At 34.9% G+C, this 27,448-nt stretch overlaps 4 protein-coding genes and 2 long non-coding RNA genes across 8 annotated transcripts in view; 4 read left to right on the forward strand and 2 right to left on the reverse strand.

Annotated features, from left to right (window-relative positions):
- Positions 1 to 439: 439 nt before the first annotated feature.
- Positions 440 to 21,394, reverse strand: LOC108131844 (phospholipid-transporting ATPase ABCA3). The gene is made up of 10 exons (XM_043212973.2): positions 20,380 to 21,394; positions 10,125 to 10,268; positions 8,777 to 10,072; positions 8,312 to 8,691; positions 7,802 to 8,254; positions 7,402 to 7,742; positions 6,606 to 6,929; positions 6,168 to 6,534; positions 787 to 1,536; positions 440 to 724 (listed from the first exon to the last, which is right to left on the reverse strand). The coding sequence occupies exons 1-10, from the start codon at positions 21,250 to 21,252 to the stop codon at positions 532 to 534; spliced, it is 5,121 nt and encodes a 1,706-aa protein (XP_043068908.1). The 5' UTR covers positions 21,253 to 21,394; the 3' UTR covers positions 440 to 531.
- Positions 3,033 to 3,655, forward strand: LOC108131853 (fibrinogen-like protein 1). Its single transcript, XM_017250930.3, has 2 exons — positions 3,033 to 3,408; positions 3,491 to 3,655. Exons 1-2 carry the CDS (start codon positions 3,119 to 3,121, stop codon positions 3,540 to 3,542), a joined length of 342 nt encoding a protein of 113 aa, XP_017106419.3. The 5' UTR covers positions 3,033 to 3,118; the 3' UTR covers positions 3,543 to 3,655.
- Positions 4,954 to 27,448, forward strand: part of LOC108133603 (fibrinogen alpha chain-like) — a 204,949-nt gene continuing 182,454 nt past the window's right edge. Inside the window, exon 1 of the mRNA XM_070282906.1 lies at positions 4,954 to 5,121. Within this exon, the coding sequence (XP_070139007.1) occupies positions 4,989 to 5,121 (133 nt within the window). The 5' untranslated portion in view covers positions 4,954 to 4,988. The remainder of the gene's footprint in view (positions 5,122 to 27,448) is intronic.
- Positions 5,564 to 5,828, forward strand: LOC138927740 (uncharacterized). The gene is made up of 2 exons (XR_011444202.1): positions 5,564 to 5,677; positions 5,789 to 5,828. It is a non-coding gene; the product is annotated as an uncharacterized lncRNA (long non-coding RNA).
- Mnr (Membrane-bound Notch regulator) overlaps positions 23,091 to 27,448 on the forward strand; it is a 137,157-nt gene continuing 132,799 nt past the window's right edge. The window contains exon 1 of one of the 3 annotated variants that reach the window (XM_070282904.1): positions 23,091 to 23,239. The gene's annotated coding sequence lies outside the window, so the exon portion shown is untranslated. Of the gene's footprint in view, positions 23,240 to 26,426; positions 26,537 to 27,448 lie in introns of those variants that run through there. The other 2 variants (XM_070282903.1, XM_017232662.3) reach the window with 2 other exon arrangements.
- On the reverse strand, positions 24,685 to 27,265 carry LOC138927741 (uncharacterized). Its single transcript, XR_011444203.1, has 3 exons — positions 27,086 to 27,265; positions 26,816 to 27,025; positions 24,685 to 24,783 (listed from the first exon to the last, which is right to left on the reverse strand). It is a non-coding gene; the product is annotated as an uncharacterized lncRNA (long non-coding RNA).

Below are 27,448 nucleotides of genomic sequence, written 5' to 3' on the forward strand. Positions count from 1 at the left end.
TTTTTATATATTTATGCATTTAAGCCAGACTGTAATCTGTAAATTATGAATTTTTGCATTCAAACACAAGTATTTGAGTTATAAATATGTAAAATATCAAAATGTATGTATTTCAATATAAAATTATATAATAAAAGAATCAGAGATAGATACTTTAATGACGCCAAGAAGTAAAAAAATTTTCTTTAAATTTAAATTGAAAAATATTAGTATAGTATATTTTTACAAAGAATTTTTTTAAGTAAAAATATGTTTTAATTATTTTATTAGGGTTAATTGTAATTCATTTTGTGAAAAGAATTTTAAAAATGAAGCTTATGGATTTAGGACACTGTTTTTTATAGGTCACTTTTTGAGACAGTATTTTTTTTATGGATAAAGTCCTCTCCTTTGCTAGAAGAGTACATTTTTTTTTCAACACCTTGCTTTCAGTCAAAACTGATCAAGGAATTTTTTATTAATCTGCGAAAAGTATGACAAAGATATTACAGGAGTTCTTGTAATTATTCCGCAATTTTCCGATAATAACTTTCAATTATTGTAGCGAGGATCCTCAAATTCCCGATCATAAACATAAATTTCCAGACCCATACGCATATTCCGAGTGATGAAGTAATCCTCGATGTTCATTTCAAAAGCATCCTTGCGAAGGATCAAAAATATTTCGGAAAATGATGTTGAGCCCAGTGGCATTTGGAAAACCATAGAGTCTTCTTTTTCACGCCTGAAGGATATGTATAATAAATTAGGATATTATAATATTATAAGTATTAAAAAAAAACATACTTGAGAACGGCGTAAGGAAATTTAATTTCCATAAAGGCGCTAAACTTTTTCTGAGGCGACATGGGGAAGTGATTGATTCGATTCCAGGTTGTCCTGGACATGCTGACATTCGGGTTGACCTTTCGCTTGAATCTAACCTCCAGTTGGTAGCCAGCCTGGTAGTTTCGATGGACCTCGTCGAAGGACCCCACCATCCACAGCTGACCGGACACCAGGATTGGAGTACGTTGACACAATCGTTCCGCATCCAAATTATTCAGGTGAGTGTACACGAAACTGCATCCCCGTGATTGCATTTGTGAGGTGACCGTGAAGACGGTCCTCTTCCCGGTGGGATCTAAGCCCGCCGGTACACCATCAACTAGAACGAGCTTTGGAGAGCCCAGTACAGCCACTCCAAATAATAGACGACGACTCTGTCCAGTGGTACACTGACCAACCGATTGGTTCCAACAGGGTGTAAGGGCCAGCATTCGCAGCAAAGAATCAGCTAGTTCCTGGGCCATGCTCCTGCGATGTCCCTGCATCAGGGCCATAATAAGCAACAATTCCCGGGGCGTATACTCCGAGGGCAGGGTGTCCCATTGGGGACAGTACCCGATGAGGCGGTAGCACTTCAAGCGCTGTCTCTCCATCGAATGGCCGCAGATCCAGATCCGACCACTCTTGATCTTGGTCTCACCCACTAGCACTTTCAATAGGGTGGACTTGCCAGAGTTATTAGATCCTGATATGTTAACGCATTCTTTTCTAGATTTTTGGGAGGTTTTTGGTATATTTTAGTACTATATTAAATAGGGTATTGGTTACTGATGATGAGTTTTATATAAAAAGGTGTCTAATCCTATACAAACTGAAACTGCGTGGAAGTCTTTATGCCAAATCATATAGCTCGGACAGATGGGCAGACAGACATGGCTATATCGACTTGGCTGATGATGCAGATCAAGAATATATACTTTATTTGGTGTGATAATAATTCATTGAAATCTATTTAAAAATTAAATTCCATTTTGGAAATATGTATATTAGTATGTATATAATTAATAATATAAAATAAAAAAGAGTTTATTCCATATACATATACATACATGTATATACATGTATATGTATATAGCCTCAATATATTTTATGAAGAAGAAGCTAAGAACATGAGCTAGGTCTTGTTGCTAATCACCTCTCTTTAATCTCCAATAACCTGTGACAGCCCTTCCGTACGCATTCTGTCTGTGGAATATTTTGGCTTTTTTTTATATGTATGGGTACTTCTCAATTTCTTATCAGAAACTAAAGCTCAAGCTCATGGCCGAGGATGGCTTTAAATAGCCGGAGCTCCAAGACTCGCAGCATTAGTTGAAATATTCCCAGAGCCTCTTTCAGTAGAAAGTTCCGTTCAATTAAAAAATACAAGATGATCTTCCCAGTGGCCCTCCTTGCTGCCTTTATCCTTTTTCCTGTCACCCTCGGATCGGAAGAAGTAAGTAATAGACTCATTGAGTGTTTTATTTTGAGAAGTAATTTAAATTCAAAACGTACAACTATTCTTCGAGAAGTGCCACAAAAATGATGCAGAGCTCTTAAAGTGCCAGACAGATTTGCAGAACGAGCGTCTTGAAAAATATGCCCAAATATCAAAATGCCAAAAGGATTATACGGACTTGGTGAAATCGAATTTGGAAATGCAAAATAAATATACGGAAGTGTTGAGTCAGCTTATGGATGAGAAAGTTAAATATGCGCAGTTGCATTCGAAGCAGTTGGAAGTTGACAATCTAATAATACAGAAAAATAAGGAAATCCACCTCCTAAAAGATCAAAATAGGAACCTAAAGAAAACAAGTGAACTTTCAACGTTAACTAAACAGTTCCGCGAAGACATTGCCAAGTTGGGAAAAATAGTAAAAATGGGAGGATCGGATAAACATAGTCCAACAGAGTCGAATAATAAAACAACAAATGTGGAGGTTGAAGATGAAGAGGTTCCAACAACTCCACTGCCTAACAACTCAACAACTCCACTCCCAAATATTAATAATCAGACGACGTCGAAAACAGAAACCATAGGTAAGTCGGCAGAACATAATAATTTGCAAAATAAAAAAACGAATTTTCAGATTTTCCAGATCCTTGTCCACGAAAGCAAAATGGAGACGTAGTCCTCCGCGAAATCCAACTTCCAGGCTCAGACCCTTTTACAGTGGCATGTGGGGCATATTCGGATATTGGATATGGATGGTTGCATGTTTATAGAAAACATTTTTATTTACGATCATCAAATCGCGCATATGCTGATTATGAACGTGGATTCGGAGATTTAAAAGACCAGTATGAAATGGAGTACCATATTGGACTCAATCGATTGCACTATTTTACCAGTGGAAATCCTTTTGAAGTGATTATATGGACCACTTGGGCGATTAAAAAATGCACCAACTTCGTTGTGGGCGATCAAAGCGAAGGATACAAGGTAAAAAGTATTAGCAATTGTACTGGAATAGATGCATGGATGACCCCTAAACAGGGCTACAAATTTTCTTCCTTCGACCGAGATGAGGATGGAGTTCCTGATCGTAATTTGGCGGAGGAAATGCACTTTGGCTGGTGGTTCGATCCTGGTATGAGGTGAGTCTTCTAATTTGGGTTTTTGAAATAACTAAATTGAAATAATTCTTAAATTCTATTTTTTCATTTTTGGATGTATTAGGCCTGATAATGATATCATTTACGTGTACATCCGAAGAACAGATTGCGAATAAAAAGAGTCTTTTAAAAACGGACTTTGAAAATGAATCATTTTTGGAAAATAAATGAAATCTTAATATGCACTAAAATGTAATTACATTATTTCTAATATTATGAAGACGATTATAATATTATCCGAATTTTGAATAAAATAAACAAATAAAACATGTCATTTAAAATATTTGTTTTTACTGGAAAAAGATTATGGATGGTCGGAAACCAAAATTTTGAATTTCAGAAATTTCAGGGCTGATCCTGTACGAAGTCATGTGAAATATATATAAACAATCGACCATGGTTCAGTTGCGAAAAGTGGCTAAAAAAGTTGGCTACCATTTGGAGAATGATTTCCTTTGGACGTTAGCCGCTCTTAAAGTTTAAACTTTAACGATATGTTTAATGCGAAAAAAACGAAAAAAAAAAATATGTGCTTGCGAAAAAAACAAGAAGCCTTCCTACGTCAATACTACCGATTTAGTAGGGAAGCAGAATAAAAAGCCTATAACTTTTTTAAAAATGAACAGATTTTTGGATGTATGGGCAGTGTAGGTGTAGTACCGTTTTTTGTTGCCCGTTTGTATCGATATTTATATACATATATGTATATGAGTATATCTCTCCTGTAAAAATCATATATAAATTAATTTCGCAAATAGTTTGGCATCAAAAGCTAAAAAAAAAATGGGGGCGGGATGAAGCGTGGAACTGCTTGGGTAGTATAGGAGTCTCCATGCCAAATCCTATAGCTCGGACAAATGGACAGACGAACATGGCTATATCGACTCAGCCTTATTGGCTGATTAAAACTTGAGATACCCTAAGCTCAAGTTGTTTCGAGAAACCCGGTCTACTGCCACGAAAGTAAAGCGGCCCTCACTTTGAAAATAATTTTGTTATTAAAAACCCTTCTAGAGAGATATTCCAGAACATCTTAACTAAAGGATTATGAAAAAAATTCCCGATTTTATAAATTTCTTAGACTAGAAGAACCTCTCTAGTGCGACACGCATTTGTTAGAGATAAGGCTACTAATGAGTCATTGAAATATATTATAATATATTATATATATATATATAAATATATTATACATATATAATAAATAATATAAAATAAAAAATAATTAACTGCATAAACATTAATACAAATGTATGTACATATAGGCTCTATATATTTTAAGAAGAAGAAGCTAAGAACATAAGCCAGGTCTAATCACCTCATTCTAATCTCCAATAACCTTTGACAGCCCTTCCGTACGAATTCTGTCTGTGGAATATTTTGGCTTTTCTATATGTATGGGTATGTCCCAATTTCTTATCAGAAACTCTAAAGCTCAGTCTCAAGCTCAAGCTCATGGGCGAGGACGGCTTTAAAAAGCCGGAGCTCCAAGACTCGTAGCATCAGTTGAAGTATTCCCAGAGACTCTTTCAGTAGAAATTTCAGTTCGATAGCAAAAGTATAAGATGATTCTCCCCGTGGCCCTCCTTTCTGCATGTTTCCTAATTTCTGCCTCCCTGGGATCGGAAGAAATATCGGAAGAAGAAGTTCCACTGCCTAATATTAATAATTTGACGACGTCGAAAACTCAAACCATAGGTAAGTCAGCAGAACCCAATCACTTGCAAAATAATACATCCATTTTTTCAGATTTACCAGATCCTTGTCCACGAAACCAAAGTGAAAGCAGGGTCCTTCGCGAAATCATACTTCCAGGCTCAGACCCGTTTAAATCGGTTTGTGTGTCATATTTTTTAATAGGATCTGGATGGTTAATTGTTTATAGAAAAAATGATTCACAAACATTTAATCGGACGTTTGATGATTATGAACGTGGATTCGGAGATGTAGGAACTGCGTTGCGCGATGAGTTCTTTATTGGACTCAATCAATTGCACCATCTGACCAGTGGAAAGCCTCATCAAGTGCTTTTATCCACCAGAGGGAGTCTAAGGAGATGCGACCACTTTGTTGTGGGCGACCGAAGCGAAGGTTACAAGGTGAAAAGTATTGGCAATTGTATAGAAGACGATGTATGGATGATCCCTAAGCAGGGCTCTAAATTTTCCACATTCGATCGGGATGAGGATGGAGTTCCTGATCGTAATTTGGCGAAGGAAGAGGGATATGGCTGGTGGTTCGATCCTGACATGAGGTGTGTATTCTAATTTGGTTTTTCTTTTGTTTTATCTCATACTGGAAAACTTTCAAAAATAACTAACTCGAAATCATTTTTAAATTCAATTTTCATTGCTGGATCTAAAAGCTTAAAAAGTCATAGAATAAACATCTACATCCGAAGAGCAGATTGAAGAAAACAAAAAGCCTTTTAAAAACGGACTTGGAAAGTGAAACATTTTTGGAAATTTTACTGAAATGCAATTACATTATTTCTAATATTATGGAGACGAAAATTAGATAAACTGTACTCTTCTAATTTATAACTTTTGAATAAAATAAACAAATAAAATATGTATTTGAAAATAATTGTTTTCTCTGGAAAAAGTTTGAGGAGGTGGGAAAGCAAAATTTTGAATTTTACAAATTTCAGGATCACCCCAACGAAATTAACTATATAACCTCCTATATCTCAATGCCTTCAAGGCATAAAATCATAAAATTTGGTACTCTATAGACATACTCACTTTTCCACATAGAAATCCAAATTATTGAGAATGTCAACATTACGCTTCTTGGCATAAATACCCAACAGGACGGCGGCATGATCGGGCCTCGACCTCGACGGTATCCGACTAATCCGATGGCGTTCGGTCTGAACTGGTGTATCTGCCGTTGGCATGGACACATGACTGCGAATCAGCCAGCTATTGGCCATTTCCTCACCACCGGGTAGATGAATTGTATTTTTGGTACCACTGCGACAGCATCCAAAGCCCATCATCGAATAAAATTCAATGAGGAACAATGCAATAGCGACGAAGAACAAGTGACATGCCAGCACAATATACAAATTAGTAAGTCCACTAGTCGGGCCAGTAAAGCTTATTTCATCTATAATTGGATAAAACAAGAAAAGTAAATTAAAAATAAAAAAATCATCAAAAATAAATTAAGAACTCAACTGCAACAACTGGGCACCGACTTGCAACTATAGACCACTTTTGAGGCAAACTTAACGGAATCATCGGAGCATATTATCGAGTGTTCGAGTGTTTGGAAAAGTATAAAAATGATTTCAGCCACGACATAGAATGCAAATATTTGCAATGAAGTTGAAGGTTCGATGATGGTATGGGTGTAAACCAAAGTAAAGCATACTACCCCCAGGCTGGACAAACAGCATAGACCCATGTAGCCCAAGCAGGGATTCGAGCAGATGGCAGATACTAAATAGGTTGAAAAAATCAACCATAAGCAGCCCATGACGAAGACCAGCATGAAGAAAACTGAGAAAAGAAAGAAAAGTAAAATAAAATATGGAAAAATTAATATCATTAAATTATTAAACATTATATTCACAGAAATTTAAGTTAATTACCCACTTATTTATTTAAAAATCGACAAATATTGATAAATTTTAGCTTATGGTTTCTTATTATTCAAAGTATATTATTTTTTTTATATTTTCTAATGTTTTTAAAAATTTAAAGTAATTTTAATGAAGCATATAGCTTAATTCAAGGAATTACTTTACACAATTACCGTCTTTTAAGTTAAAAAAGAGATTTAAATAATTTTAAAATTGTAATTCTTGTTTGAAAATATAAAAAAAAACTCATTTTATTTCTTAAGTAAAACATAATTGATAAATCCGCGATAGTTACATAAAAAATATATAAAATTAAAAAAAAATTAATTTTTAAGTAAAAGTAAACCTAATAAAACCGTTAAAATATCGTTAGAATGGCTTGCACTTACAGTAAAAGGAGAGATTATGAATAGGATGCATGTACATGGATACCATGGCCAGCAAGACCAATGTATGAAAAGACAGAAGCATCCCATCGTACAGAAAAGTGTAAGTCCAATATGTACAAAATTTGGCGCCGGCTAGAAATTGTTGTCTTTTCATTGAACTACAACTTTCCCGAATCAGATAAATGGACAAAGCTGGCCAAATGAAGCCCAGAAGAAAGCACACATTAATGGCCAAGATACTGCCCACGCCATGAGAGCCGGGTGGAAAAGTATCGACTTTTGTGGCAAATCTTAGGGGTTTCAGAGTGACATCGATGGTGGCTTCTTCGTCGAAAAAGTGTCTGAAAATAAAAGGGGTTTTTTTAAAGAAACAATTATCTCAAAAAACAAACTCCATTACCTGGCCACTGCATTGTGGACAACATTTAGAGCAAATGGCGCAGCATGAAGTGGAATATTATTGAACCAGGCGGTCACCAGTTCGCGGTCAAAGGTAGCTCCAAACATGTACTTGTAGTTGACATTGGTAGTCAGTTCCGAGTTATTCATTAGGGCATATTTTTCATAATCAGCCTTGCCCAAATTCAGGACATTGGCATCGTACCAGTAAAGTAATTCCCTATAATAGGCATGCATATCGACGGAGGCTTTATCGCTCGAGAAGAGTTCAGCGAAAGCATCAATAGCTGGTAACTGACTGAGGTTATAGGTCATTGGGATCAGTTCATAATTCTTGCCATAAATAAAGGTACCGGCAAAAGTGCACAAGAAGGCGACCAACACCCCGATGAGTTCAAAGATTTTCACGATCCAATGACGTTTCGCTAAAATCCAACGTTTCATAAAAAGAGCTCTGCGATGGAAATGAATTATTTATGATCCTTATGATAACACTCTTTTATAGTCTGACCTGCATTGTAGAAAACCCAACCTTATGCCCTTGCGTTTACCCTTTCGGTCCGCCTCATCCAATGTCGCATAATATTCATCCACCAGGGTGTTTGGATTATCCAACGACTGGGTACCGCCCATCGGATCATTTTCCTCGCATCCAAATCTCAGGAATATCTCCTCCATTGAGGTATCTCTTATCCGGAAACTAACCACATCTAGTCTCTCCATATTGTCTTCCAGATCGTCGATGAGAAATGGGAACTGATCCTCGTATTTATTCTCCAAAACAAAAGTTATTTTGTAGCCAATGTTTGTTTCAATCGTTAGATTTGGCATATATTTGCCCATCAAGGCATTAAGTTCTCTAATTTTACAATGTCGGCCTTTTACGCAGGTCTAGATAGGAGGGTTTGTTAATAAAATAGTTTAGGTAATATTAACTTAAATGTTTTAAATCTAATATCTAAAAACCAACACTCACCAATCTATAACCATGACCATACATATTCTTCAAAAATGGTTTAGTTCCCGTACATTTGAGTTCTCCATTGGACATAATGGCCATACGATCGGCTATATTTTCGGCCAATACCGGTGAGTTCGAGACCAGAATAATGGTCCTTCGAGACTTCTCCTCGTTGATCAGGCCCCAAACCAGATTCTGGGAGGCCTTGTCCAGGTCCGAGTGTATATCATCGATCAGAATAATGGGACTATGTCCCACAAAAGCACCACAAATACAGACCAAGCACATATCACGAGGCGTCAGATTTCGTAGACGTTTATTTTTCAGAGCATCCAGTTGCAGAGTGGACATGTAGAAGTTAACCTGCTCATCGATTTCCGTGGAACTGTGCATTCCCTTCACACGGCAAACAAATCTCAAATTATCCATGACAGTGAGACTGGAGAGAAGAACTTCACTGTTGAAGGCAATACCCAGTTCCATGGAGGCCGATTTACGTTCTGTTTGGATATTATAATTGGAAACCATGATAGTGCCACGAGTGGGTTCCAGTAGACCGGCCAGAATCTTGAGCAAAGTGGTCTTTCCACAACCATTGTGTCCCATTAGGACGGTGACCTCGTTCTCGTAGACATTCCACGTGAAAAGATTCAAGGCCGGACGATCGTTGGGCCCGAATCGTTTGCATACTTTTTTAATTTTAACTTTAAATCGTCGATGCGACGGTTCGACTTCATAGATTTTGGTAGAATTGACACCAATACCCTGACCCTGATGGGTGAAACTATCGCCGCGATCATGATAGCCATCTTCGCTCAAACTATTTAATCGATTCGTCGGTTTCTTCGTCTTTTGGCTGGTTCGATCCACGCCACGCCACATATCCATGTACAAACCAACGACAGTGAAGATCAAACAATCGGTTAAAAATACCCATGTACTCGTCTGCACCGATATCGGGCCATTATTATAGTTCAGATCGTATGAGAAATTATCCCAGTACTTTTGAAAGAGCATTTCACGTTCAACGATACACTCGAATACCATCATTGCAACGACATTGGGCAGAATGTAGGATAAATATCGCAGAGCCTGGATCTTAACATTTGGATTATTCCAGAGGACAAACGATGGCATATAGGATATCGCCCAGACAAGGGTAACCACACGAACGGCATGAACGGTGTCCCGGAAAAAGGACGCTATCATCATAACCATGGCAGTGCTGGACAAGTTATAGGTCATCAGTACAAGTAACAGGATGTACCAGGGCGTTTGGGTCAAAACAGCATGATCATTACTCCAGTGAACCTACAAAATAATTATTATTTTATATTTTTTCTAAGCGCTGAACTTTTCTTACCTTTAAAAGTAGCGTAACAATGGCGGAACTGATAAATAAATAGAGAAGTCCTTTAAAATACCAGGATATAAAGTGTATAAAGTTGCCAATGTTCATATTGATGAGATATAGACGTAAATTTGATTGTTTTTCCTGAACCATTTGCTGAAAAAAAAATTTATATTTGGGTTATAAAGTTATTTATTAGAGAAACCAATGGAGAATATAACTGAATATATCTGTCATATAACTGAACGATCGGAAATGCCATACCTTTGGAATTTTTAACTTAAAAGGTTGGGACTTTCTATGGATGATGTTCTTAGTCATCCAAGATCGGCCTGTCATATATAATATAACTGAACGATCGGATATGCTATAACTTTTATGATAATGCAGATAAAATCCTGGGCTTTTACAAAATTTGTCTGTTAATGAAATTCCTATAATGATCAGTTTGCTATATCAGATATCTTTAATTCCTTTTAAATTCTGAAAATTTAAAAACTCATATATTCATTGGCTATCTTTAAGGACCACTAGAAGTCAAATAGTAATAAAAAATTTAAAAAAATATGATATAAGTTAATTAGTAATTAAACTCTCATATATTTTGATTTTTTTAAGGGCCACTAGAAGGCAAATAATAACAAAAACAAATAAAATGGTAGTTTTTTTGCGTATAAAAACATTTCAGAAGATGATTTAATTCGGTAACTATTCAATGAAATTTTTATATTTGTTTTTTTTTTTTGTTTCTTTTTATGTCCTAAATTTTTTGTTGTGGTCAAGTGGTCAAGTACCAGGTGAAGGAGAAAACAGAGACATTGATCATAAGAAAAAAAATGTATCAAAGAACAGAATGATTTTAAGGCTAAAATTAAATTGAATCGTCTTCATATTAGATACAAGATATAAAATAATAAAAAGAATCATTTTGAAAAGTATAAATAAAAAAAATCAGAGACCTAAAGCAGAAGCGAAACAATAAGGTATAATACCCATGCACAGTGGTCCGGCTTGTATGAAGAAAGCGGCCAAAAATACTTCTAGTTCAGGTAGGGACTGGAAACTTGGCACAAAATATTTATATTTTTATTCTAAAATAATATATTAAAATCAGCCAGATCGGGCAACTATATCATATAGCTGCCATATAACTGATTGATCGAAAATGCTATAACTTGGATGTTTTTACAGTTAGAGAGTTCAATTTTTGTAAGAATGCTATATTTGACAAAATAACACGACCTACCAAATTTCATAAGGATCAGCCGACTATATCTTATAGCTGCCATATAACTGATTGATCGGAAATGATATAACTTCGGTGTTTTTAAAGCTAGAGAATTCTGATTTGGTACGAATGCTATTTTTGGGAAAATAATTCAACATGCCAAATTTCATAAGGATCAGCCGACTATATCCTATAGCTGCCATATCACTGAAAAAACGGAAATTACCCAACTTTCATGTTAAGATGGTGTTAGTATTTTTACGATATTAGACACATAGGCAAATTTTGGCAAAAAATTTTTGCACATTTGTTACCCTTGGAGACCGACAAACACATTGGTATATAAACGAATTGTAGAATTTTGTGGGATCACTACTAAAACTTCAGCTAAACATGAAAAATACGTTCAAAATATAGGAAAAAAACATGCATTAGTTCATAGTAATATAATAATAACAATAATTATTATTTATATATCAAATTATATCTCATTTTATAGAAAATACCTTCAACTTCAAAATCCATTACAAATAATTTGAATTTGAACACGTAAATAATGATCTGACCACTTCAAAGTGCGGTATAGTTGTGAAATATTCGTGATGCGCGCAGCCGCGCTTTACAAATGAGCATCTTCAAATCATTTTTTAGAAAATCCAGTTAGATTTTTAGACAAATCTGGTTTGTCATGAAGAAGCTTGGACATTTTAGAGGCGATTTGTTTACTTTTCGATTATTTTTGTCGTTATCAATTTTTTTATTTTTGGCCTATGGGAGCAACCACTGTGCCATGGTTGGTGTAATATACCCAGAAAATAAAATAAATAAGTCGAATAGTAATTAAACTCTCATATATTTTGATTTTTTTAAGGGCCACTAGAAGGCAAATAATAACAAAAACAAATAAAATTGTAGTTTTTTTGCGTATGATAACATTTCAGAAGATGATTTAATTCGGTAACTATTCAATGAAATTTTTATATTTGTTTTTTTTTTTTTGTTACTTTTTATGTCCTAAATTTTTTCTTGTGGTCAAGTGGTCAAGTACCAGGTGAAGGAAAAACAGAGACATTGATCATAAGGAAAACAATTTATCAAAGAACAAAATGATTTTAAGGCTAAAATTAAATTGAATCGTCTTCATATTAGATACAAGATATAAAATAATAAAAAGAATCATTTTGAAAAGTAGAAATAAAAAAAATCAGAGACCAAAAGCAGAACCGAAACAATAAGGTATAATACCCATGGTTGGTGTAATATACCCAGAAAATAAAATAAATAAGTCGAATAGTAATTAAACTCTCATATATTTTGATTTTTTTAAGGGCCACTAGAAGGCAAATAATAACAAAAACAAATAAAATTGTAGTTTTTTTGCGTATGATAACATTTCAGAAGATGATTTAATTCGGTAACTATTCAATGAAATTTTTATATTTGTTTTTTTTTTTTTGTTACTTTTTATATCCTAAATTTTTTGTTGTGGTCAAGTGGTCAAGTACCAGGTGAAGGAAAAACAGAGACATTGATCATAAGGAAAACAATTTATCAAAGAACAAAATGATTTTAAGGCTAAAATTAAATTGAATCGTCTTCATATTAGATACAAGATATAAAATAATAAAAAGAATCATTTTGAAAAGTAGAAATAAAAAAAATCAGAGACCAAAAGCAGAACCGAAACAATAAGGTATAATACCCATGGTTGGTGTAATATACCCAGAAAATAAAATAAATAAGTCGAATAGTAATTAAACTCTCATATATTTTGATTTTTTTAAGGGCCACTAGAAGGCAAATAATAACAAAAACAAATAAAATTGTAGTTTTTTTGCGTATGATAACATTTCAGAAGATGATTTAATTCGGTAACTATTCAATGAAATTTTTATATTTGTTTTTTTTTTTTTGTTACTTTTTATGTCCTAAATTTTTTCTTGTGGTCAAGTGGTCAAGTACCAGGTGAAGGAAAAACAGAGACATTGATCATAAGGAAAACAATTTATCAAAGAACAAAATGATTTTAAGGCTAAAATTAAATTGAATCGTCTTCATATTAGATACAAGATATAAAATAATAAAAAGAATCATTTTGAAAACTAGAAATAAAAAAAATCAGAGACCAAAAGCAGAACCGAAACAATAAGGTATAATACCCATGGTTGGTGTAATATACCCAGAAAATAAAATAAATAAGTCGAATAGTAATTAAACTCTCATATATTTTGATTTTTTTAAGGGCCACTAGAAGGCAAATAATAACAAAAACAAATAAAATTGTAGTTTTTTTGCGTATGATAACATTTCAGAAGATGATTTAATTCGGTAACTATTCAATGAAATTTTTATATTTGTTTTTTTTTTTTTGTTACTTTTTATATCCTAAATTTTTTGTTGTGGTCAAGTGGTCAAGTACCAGGTGAAGGAAAAACAGAGACATTGATCATAAGGAAAAAAATGTATCAAAGAACAAAATGATTTTAAGGCTAAAATTAAATTGAATCGTCTTCATATTAGATACAAGATATAAAATAATAAAAAGAATCATTTTGAAAAGTATAAATAAAAAAAATCAGAGACCAAAAGCAGAAGCGAAACAATAAGGTATAATACCCATGGTTGGTGTAATATACCCAGAAAATAAAATAAATAATTCGAATAGTAATTAAACTCTCGTATATTTTGATTTTTTTAAGGGCCACTAGAAGGCAAATAATAACAAAAACAAATAAAATTTTAGTTTTTTTGTGTAACTATTCAATGAAATTTGTATATTTGTTTTTTTTTTTTTGTTACTTTTTTTATCCTAAATTTTTTGTTGTGGTCAAGGGGTCAAGTACCAGGTGAAGGAAAAACAGAGACATTGATCATAAGGAAAAAAATTTATCAATGAACAGAATGATTTTAAGGACAAAATTAAATTGAATCGTCTTCATATTAGATACAAGATATAAAATAATAAAAAGAATCATTTTGAAAAGTATAAATAAAAAAAATCAGAGACCTAAAGCAGAACCGAAACAATAAGGTATAATACCCATGGTTGGTGTAATATACCCAGAAAATAAAATAAAAATTGATAAAAATATAAAATACAAAAATAAGAAAATCAGCCGAATATAATATATATTGTAATTAGAGGCCAGTATTTGGATGAAAATGAGAATAAAGAAATAAAAATAAAACAACGAAAACTCTAGTAACTCTAATGAGAAAATAGATGTGGTTGGTTTGACTCCACACGCGGTTCTGGTGGAAATTACATCATCTCGCCTTTATATATACACTGGTAGAGGCAAAAATGTCCTAACGCCATTAGTTTGCCTATATGGAATTTTAAATAAAATGGGATTTGAGTTCTGTCGCGTCCAAGGTCACACTTTTTTATGATACAAATTCAAAAAAAAATCAATCACAACTCGATATATTATCGATTTTAAGATACTCGATTTTAAAAACCATATATAAATATAGAATAAGTTTTTTTTATAATAAATTATCTTTGTCTTTTTTAAAGAAACATTTTTATTAACTATTATACCTTTGCAGAGAGTAAAAATAATTTAAGGTAGAATCGGATCAGGCTTGGTGAGGATATAGCCATAAAAAGGAAAAAAAAAAAGGTGTAAAGGAAACACCCTATTCATCATCACGAAAAATAGACAAGAAATGTTTCAAGGTACTCCGCTAAATAATCGGCTCCGTATTGGGGAAGATATAGCAATCACTGTGGGCCAAATGGGGGAAAATGGACAATGGAAAATGGACAAAAAATCTAAACAAGATTTTTTCTCAGCATTTTGATGCAAAATGGTGGAGAATTGATCCAGAAACCGATTAATGTATCTCGCTTGCAAATCGGATCAGGAATGGGGAAGATATAGCCATCATTATGGGCCAAATAGGGGAAAACCTCATTTTCAAGGGATCCCATCACGACAAGGGGCAAAAACTCAAAAAAAAAAAAAGATCCTCTATATGTTTTTTATTAACACGAATGAATTCTCAGATGGTCATAAGACTAATGGACGACGTTTTGATATGTTTGGCGAAACTTATTTTGAGAAAAAGTTAATTTTCCACGTATCCAAAGTGTCAAAGCAGTTTTTTGAGGATTAAAAAATTGAACTTTTGGGGTGGCCGGCTTGTAGTCCCGACCTAAACCCGATTTAGAATGTGTGGGGTATACTCTCAAATATAGTATACAGCAATGGACGACAGTTTGAAAATTTGGCACAGCTCAAGAAGGGTTTTGTTGAAGAATAGGCCAAAATCGAACAAAAACATTGCAGGATTTGGCTAATTTAATGTCTAAACGCTTGGCTGAAGTAATTTCAAAGCACGGAGGCAATACCCACTATTAGGTAAGAAAATATATTTTTTTTCTAAAATTATAAATTTTTTTAAAATTATTTTCTTTACAGTGTCCCAATAATTATTTCTAAGGGAGCTAACATAACAATATCAATTTTCGTGAAAAGGATCAGTAAAATAAAAAAATTGTATCTGTTTTTAATGCATTTCTTCTCTATATTTACAAATAAAATAAAAACAAAAAAAATTAAAAATCATTTACGATTTTATTTAAAAAAAATAAAGTGTCCCAATATTTATTTCGACCAGGTAGACATCGCAGTGGACCCTATAGGCGAAAGCCCCATTTTCAAGGGATCCCATCACGAAAAATTGACAAAACATCTAAAAAATATGATGTCCCGGGATATAGATGCGGAATGGTAGCAAATCAATCTAGAAATCTTTTAAGGTACTCCGCTTGAGAATCGGATAGGAATTGGGGAAGATATAAACATCGCAGTGGACCCTATAGGGGAAAACCTCTTTTTCAAGGGATCCCATCACGAAAAATTGACATAAAATCTAAAAAATATTATGTCTCGGGATTTTGATGCAGAATGGTAGCAAATCGATCTAGAAATCGTTTAAGGTACTCCGCTTGAGAATCGGAAAGGAATTGGGGAAGATATAGACATCGCAGTGGACCCTATAGGGGAAAACCCCATTTTCAAGGGATCCCATCACGAAAAATTGACATAAAATCTAAAAAATATTATGTCTCGGGATTTTGATGCAGAATGGTAGCAAATCGATCTAGAAATCGTTTAAGGTACTCCGCTTGAGAATCGGAAAGGAATTGGGGAAGATATAGACATCGCAGTGGACCCTATAGGGGAAAACCCCATTTTCAAAGGATCCCATCACGAAAAATTGACATAAAATCTAAAAAATATTATGTCTCGGGATTTTGATGCAGAATGGTAGCAAATCGATCTAGAAATCGTTTAAGGTACTTCGCTTGAGAATCGGATAAGAATTGGGGAAGATATAGACATCGCAGTAGACCCTTTGGGCGAAAACCCCATTTTCAAGGGATCCCATCACGAAAAATTGACAAAAAATCTAAAAAATATTATGTATCGGGATTTTGATGAAGAATGGTAGCAAATCAATCTAGAAATCGTTTAAGGTACTCCGCTTAGGAGTCGGATAGGAATTGGGGAAGATATAGACATCGCAGTGGACCCTTCAGGCGAAAGCCCCATTTTCAAGGGATCCCATCACGAAAAATTGACAAAAAATCTAAAAAATATTATGTCCCGGGATTTAGATGCGGAGTGGTAGCAAATCAATCTAGAAATCTTTTAAGGTACTTGAGAATCGGATAGGAATTGGGGAAGATATAGACATCGCAGTGGACCCTATAGGGGAAAACCCCATTTTCAAGGGATCCCATCACGAAAAATTGACACAAAATCTAAAAAATAGTATGTCCCGGGATTTAGATGCGGAGTGGTAGCAAATCAATCTAGAAATCTTTTAAGGTACTTGAGAATCGGATAGGAATTGGGGAAGATATAGACATCGCAGTAAACCCAATAAGCGAAAACCCCATTTTAAAGGGTTCCCGTCAAGAAAAATGGACAAAAAATCTGAAAAATATTTTGTGTTGGGATTTTGATGCAGAATGGTGGAGAATCGACCTAGAAATCGTTTAAGGTGCTCCTCTTGAGAATCGGATCAGATACAGAGAAGTTATAACCATCGCAGTGGGCCCTATAAGGGAAAACCCCATTTTCAAGGGATCCCATCAAAAAAAATGGACAAAAAATCTGAAAAATATTTTGTGTTGGGATTTTGATGCAGAATGGTGGAGAATCGACCTAGAAATCGTTTAAGGTGCTCCTCTTGAGAATCGGATCAGATACAGAGAAGCTATAGCCATCGCAGTGGGCCTTATAAGGGAAAACCCCATTTTCAAGGGATCCCTTCAAGAAAAATGAACAAAAATTTAAAAAATATTATGTCTTGGGATTTTGATGCAGAATGGTAGCAAATCAATCTAGAAATCGTTGAAGGAACTTCGCTTGAGAATCGGATAAGAATTGGGGAAGATATAGACATCGCAGTGGACCCTTCAGGCGAAAACCCCATTTTCAAGAGATCCCATCACGAAAAATTGACAAAAAATCTAAAAAATATTATGTCTCGGGATTTAGATGCGGAATGGTAGCAAATCGATCTAGAAATCGTTTAAGGTACTCCGCTTAGGAGTCGGATAGGAATTGGGGAAGATATAGACATCGCAGTGGACCCTATAGGGGAAAACCCCTTTTTCAAGGGATCCCATCACGAAAAATTGACAAAAAAACAGACAAATATTTCGTCTCAAGATTTTGAAGCAGAATTGTAGCAAATCGAGCTAGAAATCGTTGAAGGTACTCCGCTTTAGAATCGGATAGGAATTGGGGAAGTTATAGAAATCGCAGTGGACCCTATAGGGGAAAACCCCTTTTTCAAGGGATCCCATCACGAAAAATTGACAAAAAATCTAAAAAATATTATGTATCGGGATTTAGATGCGGAATGGTAGCAAATCGATCTAGAAATCGTTTAAGGTACTCCGCTTAGGAGTCGGATAGGAATTGGGGAAGATATAGACATCGCAGTGGGCCCTTCAGGCGAAAACCCCATTTTCAAGAGATCCCATCACGAAAAATTGACAAAAAATCTAAAAAATATTATGTCCCGGGATTTAGATGCGGAATGGTAGCAAATCGATCTAGAAATCGTTTAAGGTACTCCGCTTAGGAGTCGGATAGGAATTGGGGAAGATATAGACATCGCAGTGGACCCTATAGGCGAAAGCCCCATTTTCAAGGGATCCCATCACGAAAAATTGACAAAAAATCTAAAAAATATTATGTCCCGGGATTTAGATGCGGAATGGTAGCAAATCGATCTAGAAATCGTTTAAGGTACTCCGCTTAGGAGTCGGATAGGAATTGGGGAAGATATAGACATCGCAGTGGACCCTATAGGCGAAAGCCCCATTTTCAAGGGATCCCATCACGAAAAATTGACAAAAAATCTAAAAAATATTATGTCCCGGGATTTAGATGCGGAATGGTAGCAAATCGATCTAGAAATCGTTTAAGGTACTCCGCTTAGGAGTCGGATAGGAATTGGGGAAGATATAGACATCGCAGTGGACCCTATAGGGGAAAACCCCTTTTTCAAGGGATCCCATCACGAAAAATTGACAAAAAAACAGAAAAATATTTCGTCTCAAGATTTTGAAGCAGAATTGTAGCAAATCGATCTAGAAATCGTTGAAGGTACTCCGCTTTAGAATCGGATAGGAATTGGGGAAGTTATAGAAATCGCAGTGGACCCTATAGGGGAAAACCCCTTTTTCAAGGGATCCCATCACGAAAAATTGACAAAAAATCTAAAAAATATTATGTTTCGGGATTTTGATGCAGAATGGTAGCAAATCAATCTAGAAATCGTTTAAGGTACTCCGCTTAGGAGTCGGATAGGAATTGGGAAAGATATAGACATCGCAGTGGACCCTTTAGGCGAAAACCCCATTTTCAAGGGATCCCATCACGAAAAATTGAAAAAAAATCTAAAAAATATTATGTCCCGGGATTTAGATGCGGAATGGTAGCAAATCGATCTAGAAATCGTTAAAGGTACTCCGCTTGAGAATCGCATAGGAATTGGGAAAGATATAGACATCGCAGTGGACCCTTTAGGCGAAAACCCCATTTTCAAGGGATCCCATCACGAAAAATTGAAAAAAAATCTAAAAAATATTATGTCCCGGGATTTAGATGCGGAATGGTAGCAAATCGATCTAGAAATCGTTGAAGGTACTCCGCTTTAGAATCGGATAGGAATTGGGGAAGTTATAGAAATCGCAGTGGACCCTATAGGGGAAAACCCCATTTTCAAGGGATCCCATCACGAAAAATTGACAAAAAATCTAAAAAATATTATGTCCCGGGATTTAGATGCGGAATGGTAGCAAATCGATCTAGAAATCGTTAAAGGTACTCCGCTTGAGAATCGGAAAGGAATTGGGGAAGATATAGACATCGCAGTGGACCCTATAGGGGAAAACCCCTTTTTCAAGGGATCCCATCACGAAAAATTGACAAAAAATTTAAAAAATATTATGTCTCGGGATTTTGAAGCAGAATTGTAGCAAATCGATCTAGAAATCGTTGAAGGTACTCCGCTTGAGAATCGGATAGGAATTGGGGAAGATATAGACATCGCGTTGGACCCTTTAGGCGAAAACCCCATTTTCAAGGGATCCCATCACGAAAAATTGACAAAAAATCTAAAAAATATTATGTCCCGGGATTTAGATGCGGAATGGTAGCAAATCGATCTAGAAATCGTTGAAGGTACTCCGCTTTAGAATCGGATAGGAATTGGGGAAGATATAGAAATCGCAGTGGACCCTATAGGGGAAAACCCTCTTTTTTTTGGGATTCCAACAAGAAAAATGGCATAAAATCAAATCTGTTTTAAAATAAAATTCTTGTCTTGATTGGCTTACTATATGCGATTTTTGCGATAAATATCCGATCTTTACCGCAAGGGTTTACCAACTTAGTCTCCGCTTGAAGTTAGCTTTTTTTTCTTGTTATCAATTGGTTCTATCGAGAAATGCATGATAGGCGGAAAGGGAAATCATTCAGATCATAAAAATAAATAAAAACTTACCCAAGCTAGCAACTGCGATGGAAATAGATAGCCCATTATTACCAATAATGCCAAGCCATACTCCAAAAAGAGCATTAATGAATCCTCTTTTCTGGCCAGAACGGGAAAACGACGCAAAACCACTTTCGGTAGCTTTTTACGGCTAATCACCTGAAGAAAGGATTCGGTGATCGTTTTCTGCATTTGAATAAATCCCTCACGGACATAACCGACATAGCCCCCCGTATAGGGCTGATTTAGTCTATTCAGGATATAGTCCGTGGGATCGTCCTTGTAGAGTGTCATCCAATTGGCCATCGAAAATATACCCTCCGATTGCCGCAACTCACTGGGCAGTATGACCGTATAGTTGAGTACCGGTTTTATGGACATATCACTGGCCAGGACACCGTCCTCGAAGATATAGTCCACCTCGAAGTGGGCATTATCGAAACAAATGCCAGCAAATATATGGTCGGATCGAACTGATTCCTCCAGCTCCTCGCAACTGACATATTTTGATATTTTCATGGCGACCAGAGACTTGGCCGCTATCGTCATTATCTCCTCGAATATATTATAGGGTTCGGGTGCCCATCCAATCACCATTTCCGGGCAAAACATATTACTGCTATAGTTCTGTTCCATGGCCGATTTGTGGGAATTTTCCAGGGCGTCGATCATCTCCAGCCATGATCGATCCAAATCGATCGGTTCGTATACCTTATCCGATCTCTGATCCACGGGTATTACACAACGTAGTATCACCGCAAACATGGTGAACAATGGCGCTGAAAAGGTCAATATTGTCAGTTCCAGGGGATTTGATATCTGTATCTTGTGGTTCTTCCAGTTCATTAATAGGAACTTTCGAAAATAATCGCGTACGGTCATTTTTTGGTATTTTATTTTTTGTCTGAAGTCTAAACTATATCTTGAACTGCGATTATTTTTATTGATTTTTTTCTTTTTTTTTTGGAATTTCCCAAAAATTACTTTTCTACATCAGATTTATGTCTAACTTTGGGTCTGATTTTTGGTTACAGGTTACTATGACTCTTCCTAGGGTTGTTTTTGTTATTTATACTTATATTATATACTTATATATACTTATTCTATTTAGTTAATATATATTAAGTAGATACTATATCATATACATTTCATAGTTTTAATTTTGAGGGTTAAATAAAAACCAGCGAAGCCAAAACATTTTAAAGAGTAAAGAGTAAGATTTGAGGAAAGAGAAACTGTTCCAAAAACTGCTTATATTTTCAATATACATTCCTGTTTATTTTTTAATTATTTAAGTTTTTATTCATCTTTAGTATACTAATTTTCTGTTATTTCTTCTGTTATTTTGATTTCTACTGCTTTTTTTTCTGTTTTTATAGATATAGTCTCGAAGGACCAAAAGTGGTTCCTAGAAGTTGAGTAATATTTCCTGTTATGTGTGTATTAGTGTAGTGTGATTCTTTTTTAAAGCTTAACCTAAAACTTAAACTTAGATTAAAAACTTTAACTTTAATTTTATTTTAGTCTATTGGTTTAATCATTTATAGTTTTATTTTCCAGAGAAAATGAATTTTCATTAACTAAAAACCATAATGAAAAACAAAATTTTACTAAAAAATTTGAGTTTAGGAATTTAAGTTTAAAAAAAACTCTGAAATTAAATTAATTAAAAAAATAAAGCTTTGTACGATAATATCAATAGTATATGTATGTGTATACAATCAAGTTTCTTATTAGGTTTAATCTCTATTTTGAAAAAACTGAACTTTATTCTTAAAAAATAATATATATTTTTTCAGCCCATTTTCTAAATATAATAGATATATTTTTCCAATTTCTTGACCAATTTCCAAACGCCAATAATACAAGTGTCTAGTTTTGTTCGCATTCTTTGGCCTGGCCTTTCATCGCACTGTTGTCATATCCGCTCTCGAGTGTCCTTTTGAGATGGTCATCCTGCCTTTATGTGCCCTCCTTTATATAAACAGACACACACAGACCCTCTCTAGAGACATCCATACTATATATGGAATAGATATATCGTGTCAGTTGCATGTTGATTTTTGGCAACATGCAGGCGTATTTATTTATCCTTTGGCATAACATTTTTATTGCATTCTAAAGCAAACAAATGACAATAAAAGCTTTTACGAATGCCTCTGAATGGAAATAGTAAGAGCAGAGTGGGCATTAAAATGGCTCGAGAGTGTAAAAAAAAGAGAGCTTAAAGGAAATTCAAAAGAAGGAAGAAATTATAGTGTATTGGCAAGAAATATGTCAAGTTTTACTTAAAATTATTAAAATAAATGTAAATTAGATTTATTTTAGTAGAAAAAGTGTGTAAAGATCGGCTAAAATAATGTTAATGTTAATATTAAGAACTAAGCTCTCTCTGGAAAGCACTTTGGATCTTTCCGCCTTGGCCAGCCTCTGCTCTTAATTGCACTCTCTCTTCCCGCACGATCAAAATTACTCCCACCTTTCCCGGCATCTTTCCCATGAGCTAAGTTCTTTTCTGCATTCTGCCATGCGCTTCATTCAGGTTCCAGTGCTTAAAGATAAAAGGTGGCTTGGGTACCGCGTGTGTTAGTTGACTTTTAATCGCTCCCAATCGTTGTGAAAAAGTGTTTTAAACAAAGTGACTAGTTAATATATATACTAACTATCGTATAATCTTGCCATTTTTTTTGTTTTTTTTAAGTTTCTAGTGCAAATTTTGGTGAAAAACGTGGCGCGTGTGTGAAAGTGTGAGTGTGTGTGAATGACTTGAAAAACGTAAAACGTACCCTACGCCAAGAACCGTTAACTTAAGACAGAACAATGAAAGGTGAATGAAAGTGCAATTTGCAATTTACAAGTAAAAGTAACGGTAAGTTTATTATTTCATTTAATTTGTTGTATATAATTTTATATATTATAGTACATTTAAAATTCGTTTACTTTTTGAATGATGCCCCACTTTTTTTTTCTTTGTTGTTTCTGCTTCCCCATCCGTTTCCATTTTTCAATCGTTTCCTTGGGCTCTGGCGCTTCACATTCAATTGCATTTATTGACCAAAGAAATATTTTATTACTTTACGCTTGGCAAATATTAGTTGCCCATCGTGAAAAGGTTGGCTGGGCATGCGGGGGGAATGGGTAGCGGTTTTTATGGTTGGGTTTTTTTTTTCTCTCCCTCTTTCTCCCTCCTTTTTTTTTGTTTTTTGGGTGGCTCTAGCCTAGGTGGAGCGGCTGGCTGGCTGGAAAGGCACAAAGGGGATGGGGAGGGGAAAGGGGAAGCTTACAACAAATTTCTTGTCATTGACGCAGGCAGCGAATAGAAACGATGATGCTGTCCTTGTCCTGTCTTGGCTAATATATCCGGCGGGGATCTGTCCCCCCTGCTAGTCCCCACCCCTTGCTCTCTTTCGCACTCACTCACTTTGATTTCTTGGCAAGGATTTTTTTTTACACATCTATACACGGAAAAAAAATTTATTAAAATTAAAAAAAAAAATTAGTATTAATTTTTTATCTAACTTGGAATTATATTTTTATTTTTTAATAACTCTGGAATATTTTATAAAGTCCACTCTATTTTTTTTTGTCAGTGTACTCCCCATTTTTTTAGGTCTCGATGAACTTTGGCAAATATTTTGGTCATAGCCGAGATTTGCGTGCCTTGCCAATGGTTTTGTTTGTTCTGCTGTGTCCAGTCATTCCTCCAGCCTCCATCTCGTACTACCCCCCTCCTCCTCCTCCTTCTCCTTGGAGTCAGCATCCTCCCATTTCTCTCTCTACTACCCCTTTTCCCCGTCCCCCTGCTGCACCCCGAAAAACCCAAATGTGGGTAATTCGGTCATGAATATGCGAACAATTTCAACCATTGTCCGAGAAGCATTTTTTGGGTGCGCATATTTGTCGCAAATGGACTACATTACAACATTACAGTTATCTTTTGATATGTGAGCTCACTATGTGTATGGGTGTGTGTGTGTCTGTGTTAGTTGCTCTCTACATAATATCTCATAGAGGACATTACGGCCCAAAAGTCTAAATAAAGAAAGTCAGCCAAATGTCCCATAAAATATACGTACCCATAAATATTAGGGTGGACAAGATTTTTTATTTATTATTATTGGGTTTTAAATATTAATAACATTCCTTAAATATTTGTTAAAAAAAAACAATATTTATATTAGGTTTTTTTTTGTAACATCACCAAAGGGTTAAAGGGGTTAAAGCTGCAGAAATTTACGCAAAGAACAGTTGGAACAGTTATTTGGAGCAATGGGAGCACTGAGAGCACTGAGAGACTGTGATCATGGAGGCTCTCTCTACTTCCACGTGCAAGTTTACCGTTTCCGTTGTTTGCTTGGCAGCAACACAGTGGGCATTATGAGCATTTTATAACAGTCGGCTTCAAACTTGAAACTAAAAATTAAAAATATTAAAAAAATGCATTTTATAAAAAAACCTTTAAAATTGAAATATCACTCATACGCCCCTTTGTACCAACATACTTCTCATGACTTTGGACCACCCCAAATGTACAATATTATATGTGTGTTTAGTGTGCATAAACAAACAAACAAACAAAGGCCGCATAACATTAAAATGTAACACAAAAAGCCACAAAACACAGCACTAACAATAACAACAAAATCAACATTGCTCATGTTTTGTGTGTTATGTGTGTGTGTGTGATTAAAATTAAAACCAGCGGCGACATGTTGAACTTGAAAAATTTGTTGTATGTTTCTTATGACAACAACAATAATAGAGAGCATCATCATTCAGGAGAAACAACCAATAGCCAGAAGCTAGCAAAACAGCGACTATTTCATTTCTTAAGGCAATGCGAATTTGGAAATACCCTTTTTGGAAGTAATTGCATTGCTAATGGCGTTATAAGTCATTGGGATTAGAGAAATCATTGTCCCATAAACGATTTCCAATTAAAATCATTGCGCTGCTAACTTTCTTTGTCATGATTTTTGCCTTCTTCTCTGCTTACTATTCGCAAGGCGTGATTAAATGCCTTCAAGTGTAGGGTGTTGGGGGGGGGAGTTTAAGTTTTCTTATGGGTTTGGTTAAAATAATACTATTCATAGAATAAAAGGTAAACAATTGTTAGAATTTCTCAATTAGAAGCCTGTTTTGGGTAGTAATTTTTTAAATTCAATTTTAAAAATAAATAGTTACAAAAATAAATGTTTTAATTAAAGCATTTAATTCTTATTTGTTTAACAAATTGCTAGTTTTTTATTGATAACTAGAAGATTTTGCATTTGTTTTGATACATCCCCCTTAAGTAGGCTATAAAAAATGAATTTTCGAAGCACAATAGTTACTCGCATTTTTTGGCTAAAACAAACTTAAAATTTAAATTTTTATAATAATAAATTTAAGAAAATATTTATTTCTTAAACTTTAAAGGCATTTTTGTTAAGAATATTACCTAGGGGTTAATGGGAAAGCTTAAAGAGACAAAAGATGAAAAGGTCCGTTATTTATAAGGAGTCTTATACTTGTACAGAGAGAGAGTGGGAGTACGCGATCAGATCCCCTCTTAAGATCCTTTTGGGGAATAAACAGCTTTAACGAAATTAAAGATTTCCAAAACATTAATTTATTAAAATACCTATTCAAAACTAACCTATGCCACCCGCACTTTTGAAAAAAAATACGGTATTTGCGTTGCACTTGCCGCCTAGAAAACAAACACACACGAACACCCGCTAGCTTCCCTTTACCCCCCCACAGCACTGGGGCGCTCACATGCGAGCGTGAAAAAAAAAAATACAAAAACAACAAATACCACGCTGGAACAGCTGCTTTGGCTTGGCATTGAAAAGCATTGCGAGAGCAAGCCCCACAGAAAAGGGGGGGTTAGCCAACGAATGGAAGAGAGCCCAACGATGCCATGATGAGTTAGATCAGGGGTGGGGTGGGGGTGCTGGAGGCACGAAGCGAAAAAGCCGAAAGACGAAAACCGAATGGCAGACGATGACGAAGTGAGAACCGAAGGCCGTTTGGGGAGCCGAGACCGGTTTTGGGTTTTGGCGCCCGCCTCAGTCGCCTCAGTCGACGGTGTCAGTTGGCCCACGACGGTCTTACCATATACCATATTACTGCGGAAATTCCACTTACTTCTCTCAGTCAGATTGACGAAAATTTTCAACGTACGTACACCCGGTGATTTCACAAAAAAGCAACGCGTTTCTAAAAACAATAACAAAACATTCGTCAAAAAAGAATCAACCTTAAAAAACAAAGGAACAAAAACTAAAAAAAAAAAGGAAATAAAAGTGCTAATGATTTGGGATTTTTTCTCATTCTTAATTGTGTTTGTGCTATTTTTTTTTTGATTATTTTTGTTTTTGTGTGGCATTAAATCATCTTCCAGCGAAAAAAAAACCAATAAAGTGTGCGAATAATCAAAGTGAATTCAAAAGCGACTTACTATTAGTTGTGATTGTTGTTGTCGTTGTTGTGGTTGTTGTTGTTATTGTAGGTGTTGTGCCAATTAATTGTTACTTTGCATATTCAAAGTTTCCCAGTTTCTTTTTTTTTATTGTATTTTTTTTTTGTATTATTCCAAGTGTGTCAGATCGTCGACATTGATCGTGATATCGTCATCTTCTCTGTCATGCCTTTCCTCTTTACTTTGTGCCTTTAAAAAAAAAATCAAAAAAAATAAGCTAATTTCTATAACAATTTCTATAACAATTACCGTTTATTTTTATATGCATTAAATGCATTGCTGATTTCATTGATTGATTCCATTGGCGAATTATTTTTGTCGGCTTTTGAGACGAAAATGAGTGAGAAATGCACTTTTTAAAGCAGGAAGTGATTTTTTTAACGAATTACTTTTTGTGGATTTTCATACTAATTTTAAACTGAAAGTGACAAAATGATTAAGTAAAATAATAAATAGTTTAAACCAAAAATAAAAAAAATGAAATTCTTAAATCAAGAGAGGTGTTTTTTGTAAACGTTTTCAATAAATAACAAAACATGCGGAAAAAGTAACTCGAAATATAAAGAAAACTTAAGGTTTAAAAGCAGTTTTGTGCCATAAATTTATTAAATT

Source organism: Drosophila bipectinata, chromosome XR, assembly GCF_030179905.1.
Source record: "Drosophila bipectinata strain 14024-0381.07 chromosome XR, DbipHiC1v2, whole genome shotgun sequence".
NCBI classification, from domain to species: domain Eukaryota; kingdom Metazoa; phylum Arthropoda; class Insecta; order Diptera; family Drosophilidae; genus Drosophila; species Drosophila bipectinata.

Bases quoted from the DNA above. Each gene is read 5' to 3' on its own strand.
- LOC108131844 (XM_043212973.2), bottom strand. From the start codon at position 21,252: ATGACCGTACGCGATTATTTTCGAAAGTTCCTATTAATGAACTGGAAG. The intron at 10,269-20,379 runs GTAAGTTTTTAT...TTTTTTTTTCAG, and splicing joins CATCGCAGTTGCTAGCTTGG to CAAATGGTTCAGGAAAAACA. The intron at 7,743-7,801 runs GTAATGGAGTTT...TTTTATTTTCAG, and splicing joins GTCCACAATGCAGTGGCCAG to ACACTTTTTCGACGAAGAAG.
- LOC108131853 (XM_017250930.3), top strand. From the start codon at position 3,119: ATGGAGTACCATATTGGACTCAATCGATTGCACTATTTTACCAGTGGA. The intron at 3,409-3,490 runs GTGAGTCTTCTA...TGGATGTATTAG, and splicing joins TGGTTCGATCCTGGTATGAG to GCCTGATAATGATATCATTT.